Source organism: Pteronotus mesoamericanus, unplaced genomic scaffold (genome assembly GCF_021234165.1).
Source record: "Pteronotus mesoamericanus isolate MK-2021 breed Mesoamerican mustached bat unplaced genomic scaffold, CSHL_Meso_final scaffold_85, whole genome shotgun sequence".
NCBI classification, from domain to species: Eukaryota; Metazoa; Chordata; class Mammalia; order Chiroptera; family Mormoopidae; genus Pteronotus; species Pteronotus mesoamericanus.
In genome coordinates this window covers 41,633,453-41,645,006 of record NW_026555329.1, presented here as the reverse complement: position 1 = coordinate 41,645,006, position 11,554 = coordinate 41,633,453, and the positions used below count along the sequence as shown (strand labels likewise).

General features: G+C 38.9%; 1 gene segment (V, D, J or C); it reads left to right on the top strand.

The window, feature by feature from the left end:
* The first annotated feature begins 725 nt into the window (after positions 1-725).
* LOC129063521 (T-cell receptor gamma chain C region C10.5-like) overlaps positions 726-11,554 on the top strand; it is a 36,865-nt gene continuing 26,036 nt past the window's right edge. The window contains 2 exon segments of the C gene segment in view: positions 726-768; positions 876-1,189. Coding sequence covers positions 726-768; positions 876-1,189 — 357 coding nt within the window.

Here is an 11,554-nt window from a genome sequence, read left to right as displayed (position 1 = left end):
ACATGGCTTTGAAAATACTCCTGCATGTGGCATATTGTTCATGAGACAGTTCCAAGGTCCAGAATGGGAAGCTGAGTCTCCCAGATTGCTCTGTTTCCTCTACCTGCCAGCAACTGCAGTCCAGCCCCTTCTAAAAGGCACCCAGATGGTAAATGAAGTGTGGTTGCCCTGAGTCATAGTCTCTGTGGTGACATATAGATTAATTAAAAAAACCAAAAAACAGAATTTCTCTAGTCCATGTGCATAAAGCATCTTCAATAATGTCAATGAGGTGTTTCAATGTCTGATTTTGTTTTGTCGTGTTACAAAAAATAAAGGTCAGTTTTCATACCCAAGTCCCGAATCCACAGAAAGATACATACAGGGGCTGAACAAGCAGGTATGTCTTCACATTTCTGATGAAATATTTCTATGGCCTGGTATTTCCCAGGGAATAGCTGAGTGGGTTTGAAAACTGTCTCTGTCCCAGCCCAAGATGGACACATTTATCCCAGGATTTTCTTCCCAGATCACAAACACTCTTACCCCTTCTTCCCAGCACCCATGGAGCTGAGGAAGCCCCAGAACTGCTCCTGTTTATAGCAGACCATGAAGAACCCCTAGGAACTGTCTGAGCCACGACTTCCTCCAAGAAACCAGACCCAGCCCCGCCCTCCTGACACTGGTCTGCTAACAGGGACCTCACTTTCTTACCTTCTCCCTGGGGAGCCAGCCTGGTGTGCAGGATGTCGCTACTGGAAGCCGTCCTCTTCTTCTCCTTCTGGGCTTGTGAGTTCCCTGTCATTTTCTAGACAGAGACCAAAGAAATTCTTTATTATTACACCTTTACATGTCATTTGTCCATGAGATTTATTTATTTATTTTTTTGTTTGAAGGTGGCCTTGGACAGTTAAAGTTGGAGCAACCTGAAATATCAATTTCCAAGGCAAGAGATAAGAGTGCCTATATATATTGTAAGGTGTCTTCTAGCACCTTTAGCACAGACTACATACACTGGTACCAGCAGAAACCAGATCAGGGTATAGAACATTTAATGTACGTTGACTCCACAATACCTGTTAGTCAGAGGAACAAGAAATTTGAGGCAAATAAAAATATTCGCTCTTCCACTTCCACCTTGAAAATAAATTCCTTAGAGAAACAAGATGAGGCCGTGTACTTCTGTGCCTGCTGGACTGATGCCCACAACGTTAGAGTTGCCAAGATACCTGCACAAGAACCATCTTCAGTCTGTGCCCACACACATCCTTCTCAATATGGGCGACCACAGAGGCTGCACAGCTGGGTGCCCAGCCTGAGCCTCCCTCCCCACAGAACTTGAGTCATGTGTTATTTTTGTAACTATGGAGATTACTCCTAACATAAATGATGTGGCTCAGACTCAAAGAGGAAATCATCATATGCCAGGAAAGATGCCTGCGGTATTACATCTTATGTGACCATCACAACACATTTGCAATGTAATGATCATATTTTTCCCCACTTAGCTTTTAATAAGTTGAGGTCAGAGAGATAAAATTGCTTTCAAACCTGAAACCCCACACTGCTTCAACTCTGTCAGGCCATCCTAAAGGTGTTCAGTGTAAACACTCCATACATTTACATCACTCCATACATTTTGGGGTGGAGGTGGGATGAAATGTTTCCCCTGTGCTCCCAGGGATGGAGGATTATTAATTCCACACTGAGGGATATGTCAGAGCCTGACCAGCACACTTCTTTTTGCATAGGCCTCAGATCCCCCAGGATCACAAGATGACCACACAACAGAGTGGATACTCATCAGGACCTCTTTCCCTGGGATCCTGCTGAAATCCTGGGAGGGTCATAGCAGTCAATCACTCAGAACTGTTCTTTCTCAGGTACCATTCTTATTCATTGTGTATTTGTGACAATCTTTTGGCACACTACCATGATTCACTCTTCACAGATGAAGCAACAGAGGTGTGGAGATGTTATTTAATTTGTGGTCACTGACATATAAGTGGAGATGGAGGGCTGGGCTTCTGGCTTCAGTGACTGTCCTTGCAACCAGCACACTACCTGCCTCTATGATACAGGCAGTTGAAATACATTCTAGTCTCTAGTTCCCAAAGCTAAAGAGAGAAAAAACCCTCATTCACAAAATAGTTACTGAAATAAAGAGATTACTATTTTAAGCTGAGTCTAAGCCTTATCTTCCTAGAAATAGTATAAATACCATGGTAGATTTGACTTTCAAAATATAAAATAGTAAAAATATAAAACAAAACATATAAAAATGAAAAAGAGAAACCCTCCTTTTAGGACATTTTCATATATATGCATATATATTTTATTGTTAAAATACATTTGTCTCCATTTATCCGCCACCACATTCCCATGCCCCACCCCCACTCCCAACTCCAACCATCAATCCTTCCCCACTTTGGCATTGTCCATGAGTCCTTTATACGTGTTCCTTGATTTGAACCTTCCCCTTCTTTTCCTGGTTACCCACCTCCCTCCTTCCCTTTCGTTTCTGTTGGTTTCTTTTTTCTTTCAGTGGTGCTGGTTATATTATCCTTGCTTGTCTGTTTTGTTGATTAGGTTCCACTTATAAGTAAGATCATATGGTATTTGTCTTTCACCCCCTGGCTCATTTCACTCAGCCAAATGCTCTCCAGTTCCAACCATGCTATTGCAAAGGTTAATAGTGCTTTCTTTTTCTCTCTTCCTTCCTCCCTTCCTTTCCTATTTCTTTCCTTCCTGCCTGCCTTTTTCTTTTCCTTTCCTTTCCTTTCCTTTCCTTTCCTTTCCTTTCCTTTCCTTTCCTTTCCTTTCCTTTCCTTTCCTTTCCTTTCCTTTCCTTTCCTTTCCTTTCCTTTCCTTTCCTTTCCTTTCCTTCCCCTTCTTCCCTCCATCTCTCTCTTTCTCTCCCTTCCTTCCTTTCTTTCTCTTTCCTTCTTTTCTTTCTTCCTTTCTTTCTTTTTTCTTTTCTTTTCTTTTCTTTTCTTTTCTTTTCTTTCTTTCTTTTCTTTCTTTCTTTCTTTCTTTCTTTCTTTCTTTCTTTCTTTCTTTCTTTCTTTCTTTCTTTCTTTCTTTCTTTCTTTCTTTCTTTCTTTCTTTCTTTCTTTCTTTCTTTCTTTCTTTCTTTCTTTCTTTCTTTCTTTCTTTCTTTCTTTCTCCTTTCTTTTCTCTCTTTCTCTCTTCCTTCCTTGCTTTCTTTCCTCCCTCTCTCCCTCCCTCTCTCCCTGCCTTTCTTTCTGCTGCATAGTATTCCATTGTGTAAATGTGCCATACTTTTTTGATTCACTCACTTACTGATGGGCACTTAGGTTGCTTCAAGCACTTGACTATTGTAAACTGTGATGCTATGAACATTGGGGTGCATAGGTTGTTTTGAATGGGTGTTTTGGGATTCCTAGAGTATAATCCCAGCAGTGGAATTGCTGGGTCAAAAGGCAGTTCCACTTTTAGCTTTTTGAAGAAATTCCAAAATGTTTTCCACAGTGGCTGCGCCAGTCTGCATTCCCATCATCACTGTACTAGGGTTCCCTTTCCCCACAACCTTGCCTGTACTTGTTGTTGATTTGTTTATGATGGCCTTTCTGACAAGTGTGAAGTGATATATCATTGTGGTTTTAATTTGCATTTCTCTGATGGCTAGTGATGCTGCACATCCTTTCATATGTCTCTGGGCCCTGTGTATATGTCCTCATTGGAGGAGTGTCTGTTTGGGTCCTTTGCCCATTTTTTAATTGGATGTTCATCTTCCCGGAGTGGAGTTGTGTAAGCTCTTTACATAGTTTGGAGATCAAATCCCTGTCCAAAGTATCATTGGCTAATAAATTTTCCCATATGGTTGGTTCCCTTTTCATTTTGCTGATTTTTTTCTTTAGCCATGCAGAAGCTTCTTATTTTGATAAAGTCTCATTTTTTAATTATTTCCTTTAGGGGATATATCAGTGAAAATATTGCTGCACAGGATATCTGAGAATTTCCTGCCTATGTTCTCCTCTAGGACTTTTATGGTGTTGTGATTTATATTTAAGTGTTCTGTCCATCTTGTGTTTATTTTTGTGTATAGTGTAAGTTGGGGGTCAAATTTCATTTTTTTTTGTATGTAGCTGTCCAGCTCTCCCAACACCATTTGTTGAAGAGTCTATTTTGACTCCATTTTATGCTTCTGCCCCCTTTGTTGAATATTAATTGCCATGGGATTATTTCCAGGCTCTCTATTCTGTTCCATTGATCTATGTGTCCATTCTTATGCCAGTACCAGACTGTTTTGATTACAGTGGTCTTGTAATACACTTTGATGTCAGATACAGTGACCCCTCCTACTTTGTTGTTCTTCAAAATTGCTGCAGCTATTTGGGGTCATTTGCAGTTCCACAAACATTTTTGAAATGTTTATTATATGTCTGTGAAATATGTCATTAATATTTTAATAGGGATTGCTTTGAATCTATAAATTGCTTTGGATAGTACAGACATTTTAATGATGTTAATTCGTGAACACAGTATATGCTTCCATTTATTTGTGTCTTCTTTAATTTCTTTCTTCAGTGTTGTTGGTTTTCTGAGTACAAGTCTTTTACCTCCTAGGTTAAGTTTATTCCTAGGTACTTTATTTTTTTGTGGCTATAGCAAATGGGATTTATTTCCTGATTTCTGAATCTTATAATTCATTGTTGATGTACAAAAATGTCTTCAATTTCTGTATATTGACTTTGTATCCCACTGTTTTGCCAAATTCACTTATTAGGTCAAGTAGCTTTTTTGTGGAGTCTATGGGGTTTTATATGTACACTATCATTTCATCTGCAAACAGTGACAGTTTTACTTCCTCCAATCCAATTTGTATGCTTTTTATTTCTTTTTCTTGTGTAATCGTTGTAGATAGGGCTTCCAATACTATGTTGAATAGAAGTGGTGAAAATTGACAGCCTTGTTCCTGATCTTAGTGGGAAAGCTTCCACTTTTTGCATGTTGAGTATGATGTTGGCTGTAGGTTTTTCATATATGGCCTTTATTATGTTGAGGTACTCCCCCTTTATTCCCACATTGCTGTATGTTTTTTTATCATAAATGGATGCTATATCTTATCAAGTGCTTTTTTTCACATCTATTGATATGATCATGTGGTTTTTGCCTTTCCATTTGTTTATATGATGTATCACATACTGATTTGTGAATGTTGAACCATCCTTGCATCCCGAGGTGGTTCCCACTTGATCATGTTTTTAATGTATTGCTGGATGTGGTTTGCCAATACTGTGTTAATGATTTTAGCATCCATGTTTATCAGTGATATTGGCTTATAGTTTTCTTTCCTTGTGGTGTCTTTATTTGGTTTGGGATAAGGATGATGCTAGCGTCATAAAAAGAGTTTGAGAGTCTTCCCTCTTCTCAGATTTTCTGGAAAGGACAGAGGTAAACTATTCCTTAAATGTTTTGTAAAACTCTCCTGTGAAACTGTTTGGTGCAAGGTTTTTGTGTGTTGGGAGTTTTTTGATTACTGCTTCAATTTCAACAGCTATCAACGGGCTGTTCAGGCTTTCTGCTTCTTCTTCATTCAGTGTTGGCAGGTTATATTTTTCTAGAAATTTGTCCATTTCATCGAGGTTTTCAAATTTGTTGGCATATAATTTTTCATAATAATTTCTTACAATCCTTTGTATTTCTGTGATATCAGTTGTAATTTCTCCTCTTTCATTTCTGAATGTATTTTTCTGGGTCTTCTCCCTATTTTTCTTGATGAGTCTGCATAGAGTCTTGTCGATTTTGTTTATCTTTTCAAAGAATCAGCTCCTGGATTGGTTGGTCCTTTGAATTGTTCTTTTAGTCTCTATTTCATTCAGTTCTGTTCTGATCTTGATTATTTCCATCTTTCTACTCACTCGGGGATTTGTTTGTTGTTTCTCCAATTATTGAAGATGTAGGGTTATGTCGTTTATTTGAAACATTTCTATCTTTTTTAGGAAGGCCTGTATTGCTTGAATTTCCTTCTCAGGTTGCCTTTGCTGTGTCTCATAGGTTTTTGACTGTTGTGTGTTCATTTTCATTTGTTTCCAGAAACTTTTTGATTTCTCCTTTGATCTCATTTTTAACCCATTCATTGTTTAATAGTGTTCTATTCAGTCTCCATGAGCTTGAATGTCTTTTGAGTTTTTTCCTTGAGGTTGGATTCTAGTTTTAAGCCTTTGTGGTGCGATGAAATGCTTGTTATGATTTCAATTTTCTTGAATTTGTTGAGGTTTGTTTTGTGTCCTCTCATGAGGTCTATCCTTCAAAATGTTCTATGTGTATTTGAAAAGAATGTGTATTTTGATTTTATGGGATGAAAGGTTCTATATATGTCAACTAAGTCCATATGGTCTATTACATCGTTTAGTTCCGCAATATCCATGTTGATGTTTTGTTTGGAAGATCTATAAATTTTTGACAGTGGAGTGTTAAGATCCCCTACACTCAGTGTGTTGCTGTCTATATCTTTCTTGATGTCCTGCAAGATTTTTCTTATATATTTGGGTGCTCCTATGTTGGGGGGTTATAATGTTTATGTCTTCTTGATGGATTCTTCCTTTGAATATTATGAAGAGTCCTCTAGGTCTCTTTTTATGACCTTTGTTTTGAAACTTATTTTGTTTCATATAAGAATTGTTACACTGTATTTTGTCCTGTCCATTTGCTTGGAATATTTTTTTCATCCCTTTACTTTCAGTCTGTGTAGGTCCTCTGTTCTGAGGTGGGTCTCTTGTAGGTAGCATATGTGTGGGTCAAGTTTTCTTAATCATTCAGCTACCCTATGTCTTCTGATCGGAGCATTTAGTCCATTTACATTTAAAGTTATTATTGATAAGTACTGATTCATTTTTCCCCTTTGTACCTGTGTTCCTCTCTTTCTCACATTTTCTTCAACTTCTTAAAGCAGTCCCTTTAGCATGTTTGCAATGCTGGTTTGGTGGAGGTGTATTCTTTTAGTCTTCCTTTGTCTGGGAAACTCCTTATTTCACCTTCCATTTTAATTGAGAGCCTTGCTGGGTAGAGCAGGCTAGGTTGCAGGCCTTTGCTTTTCATGACTTGGAATATTTCTTGCCGTTCCTTCTTGGCTTGTACTGTTTCTGTTGAGAGGTCAGCTGCTAGTATTATCAGGGCCCCCTTGCATATTACTATCTGTTTCTCCTTTGCTGCGTTTTGGACTCTCTCTTTGTCTTTGATATTTACCATTTTAATGATGATGTGTCTTGGAGTGGGCCTCATTGGGTTCCTCTTAAATAAGGCCTTCTGTGCTTCCTGGACTTGCATGACTTTTTCTTTCCTCAAATTAAGGAAGTTTTCCATCATTACTTTTTCAAACAGGTTCTCTATCCCTTGTTCCTCTTCTTCTCCTTCTGGTATCCCTATTATATGGACATTATTACGTTTCAGGTAGTCCTGCATTTTCCTAAATGCCTCTTTATTCTTTTCAAGTCTTTTTTAGTTTTCTTGGTCTTTCTGGGAACGTTTTTTCTATCTTTTCCTCCTGCTTACTGATTCAATCCTCTGTTCCACCTAGCCTGCTTTTGATTGTTTCTACCATGTACTTTAATTCAGAAATTGTAATCTTCATTTCCTCTTGCCTCTTATGATAGTTTCAATGTCCTTTTTAATGCTGATATAGTTTGCAGTAAGTTCCTCATAGTTTCCCTGTAGTTTTTTTAATTCTCTCTGAGCTCACTGAACTCATTGAACTTCTTTAGAACCATTGTTTTGAACTCAGTATCTGATAGTTTCCTTGCCCCTATTTCTTTTAACTCTCTTTCTGGGGATTCCTCCTTGCAGTTCTAAGAGGGGGTATTTCTTTGTTTTCCCATTATTTGTGAGACTCTTCTTTTTTGCTTCTACTTCTTGATTTCCTGACTTTGTGGTGTGAACTCTATGATAGGAGACTGCTGTTTTTTTCTTTCTGGATCTGCCTCTGATGATGTCAGCTGTTGACACCATCTGAACTTAGGCAGTCTTTTTGAGAATTCCAGGAATCTACTGCCTGTGGCTGTCTCCTTCAGTTGTTAATCCATTCACTCTGCACTTGGAAGTCAGGCTTAGGCACCACAGGGCAGGCCAGAGTCCCTCCTATGTGTGGTATTATCATGTCCTTCAGGCTGTTACTGCTCAGAGGGAGTGGTCTGCCTGAGCCAGATATCTGTTGCCATATGGGGGATGATTCAGCACCAAGACTTCATCAGTTGCACTCTCAGTTTTCTCCCCAAAGCCTTCTTCTCCAATCTTTCCTCAGGTGGCTCCAGCCTACTCTGCCCCCACCTTTTCTGGAGCCCAGGGTAAATGGCTGCAAATTAAAATTTATACATTGGCCCTTTAAATGGCTCTTTGAGTCTCCAGCCACCCACCTGTGGCAGATAGCCACCCTGCCACTTTTTGCAGCTGGCTGTTATCTGTGTACTTTTTGGGCCCTGGTGCTGTAGGCTGGAGATCTCCACCTATTGTTCAGACCCACTCTTCCCAGGGGGATCCCACTGGCCGTTTCAGTAGCCCTCTGGCATTGCTGCCCATGGGCGCCCAGCCTGCCTTCTCAAGTCTTTGATGCACTCCTTATCAGTTAGGTTGTGCTAAATCCAATTTCTTTGCCTGTCCAGTTTTAAGTTTCCTCTTTCACTGTTTTTCAGTTCTTTGTTCCAGGTGATTTCTCCACAATTTAATTGTAGTTCCAGATTGGTCCTGGGAGGAGGTCAGTGTGACTTCCATTAACTTCTCCATCATCTTGAAGTCCTCTCGGGACATTTTCTAATAGAATATCTGCCGCTGACATTCTTGGAACACAGCCACACCTATGCATTTACATACTATCTATGGCTGTTTTGTTGCTACAGGAGCAGAGATGAGTAATCACAGCATAGACCTTATTGGTCACAAAACTTAAAACATTTCTTATCTGATCACGTACAGAAAAAAATTTTCCAGCCTCTGTTGTGTAACATGGTGTTGAGGAATGAGCTATATCTATTACTGAAATTCAAGATGGAAAAAGAGAATATATTGATAACTTTTACTATATGAAGCTAAAAGTAAATTTTTCATAGTAACAAGCAAGATAACAAATGAAAGGACAAACCAATCACAAACGTCCACTATCCCTGATATAAGAAAAAAATACATTTTAAAAATGAAGAAAAAATTTAAAATATCATTTGTGAAATTGGGAAAGACATAGAAAGCCAATTCATGAAGAGTGATGCAAAAATAGCTCTTAAAGCAAATTAAAAGATGCTGAACTTTACTTAAAGTCAGATAATTGCAAATCAATTTTACATTTAGATACTATTTCTCACCATGAGTTTATCAAGATTTAAAAAATTTGACAATATACTCTGTTGGTTAAGCAATGGAGGAAAATGGGCACTCATACATTGGTGGTAAAAGTGCCAAATATGACCACTTTGTAGGAAAATTTGGAAATATCTAACAATATTTTCTATGAATTTACCTCTTCACCAAGCAAGAAATCTTTAGATATTCACACAGAAAGCAGAACTTTCAACAATATTTTTAAAATTTATATATTTAAAGCTAATCACTGTGTAAATGTAAAATGCTGGAATTTACATAAATATACATCCATGGGAGACTCTCTAATAAATGATATCACATGCAAAATGAAGTATATACAGCTATAAAATAAAATGAGAGATGCAAAATTAATTTAAATTCTATATACAGTTGTCCATTGAACAACATGGGAGTTAGGAGCATTTACCCCCTACACAGTAAAATAATATCTGTGAGTAACTCTGGACTCCCCAAATTCTTAACTAGAGTAACCCTTTTGCATTGGTTTTAAGATACTTCTATAAATATCAAAATCTGTGGATGCTCAATTTCCTTATATAAAATGTCATAGACCAATGCATACAGCCAGCTCTCTGCATCTGCTGATCGCAAACCACAGGCTGAATATGCTTTATTTGATCAGCCATTGGTTGAATCTGTAGATGCAAAACCCATGGATATGGAGCAACAAAAGTATTTATTGAAAAAAAATCTGCATATAAGTGGACCCATGTAGTTCAAAACTGTTGTTTATGGGTAAACTGTACCTACAGTTAACACCAGGAAATTTAAATTTCAAAAGTGGTACTGTTTACAATAACAACAAGAACCTATATAATATTTAGAAATAAATTTAAGAAAAAATGTAAAGGATTTATATGCTGAAAACTACAAAACTGTGATGAAAGAAATCGATGAAAAACTAAATAATTGGACAAATATCCCATGCTCCTGGATTGGAGGACTCGCTATAATTAAAATATGAGACTTTCTCCAAATTGATAAATATATTTCATATAATAACAATTAAAATATCAGGAAGACTTTTGTAGAAGTCAAGATGTTGGTTGTAAAATATATACGGGATGGCAAAAGACACAGAATAGCCACACAGTTTTGAAAAGATTAAAATCTTAGACATTCTCTTAAGCTATGATGATCAAGACAGTGAGGTATTAGTGAAAGGATAAATACAGAGATAAGAGCATCAGAAAAAGGAATACAGAAATAAACCCAACACATACATGGTTAACTGATTTGTATCGGAGGTGCCGAGTAAATACAAAAATGAAGAATGAGACTCAGGAATATGGCAGAGGAGTGAGTGGAAGTCACACTGACCTCCCTTCAGGACCATACTGGAATTACAACTAAATTGTGGAGAAATCACCTGGAAAACAATGGAACGATAGCGAGAGGAACCTTGGAGCCTTGGACAGACAGTGGAACCAGAAATTTCGCACATCCTAATGAGTGAAAAGTGCAGTGGAGGCTTGAGGGGGATATTGAAATGGCCAGTTGGATCTCCCTAAGAAGAACAGGGTCTGAATCATAAACAGGGACCATTAAACTTCAGCATTAGAACCCCAAAAAGCACATCTCATTATGAGATGAATCATAAGCGGGGACCTCCAGCCTACAGCACCAGAGCCCAAAAAGCACACAGGCAAAAGACAGCTGTGAAAAGTGTAGTGGTGCTCTCTGCCAGAGGCAGGTGGCTGGAGACACAGAGACATTTAAAGGGTCAATGAAAAAATTTGCAGTGGCAGCCACCTTCAATAGTCTCTGGGCAGAGGCAGGGGCAGAATGGGCTGGAGCCTGAGGAAAGATTGGTGAGGAAAGCTTTGGGGAGAGAACTGATACAGTGGCCAGTGGGGCCCCGGTGATGACTCACTTCTCACTCTGCAGCGTCCATCTTGCTCAGGCATAAAGGACACAATAGCTCTGCCCTCAGGACACTCTGCTCCTGCCAGGAGTTGCGAGCAGGCTTGGATGCTGAGTACAGAACAGTTGGCACAGAAAGTGGATCCCTGGCTAAAGGGGACACAGAGCTGCCTAGAGACACTTGAGGAGAGACTGGGGATGGAGGCATTGGGGAGAGAACTGAGGGAGTAGCCAGGGGGATATCGGTGCTGACTTCTCTCCAACTCCTCAGCTTCCATCTTGCTCAGGCAGACAACTTCCCTTTGTGGCAGCAGCCTCTAAGGACACAATAGCCCCACCCTCAGGAGGCACTGCCCCGCACTGTGGTGACTAAGCCTGA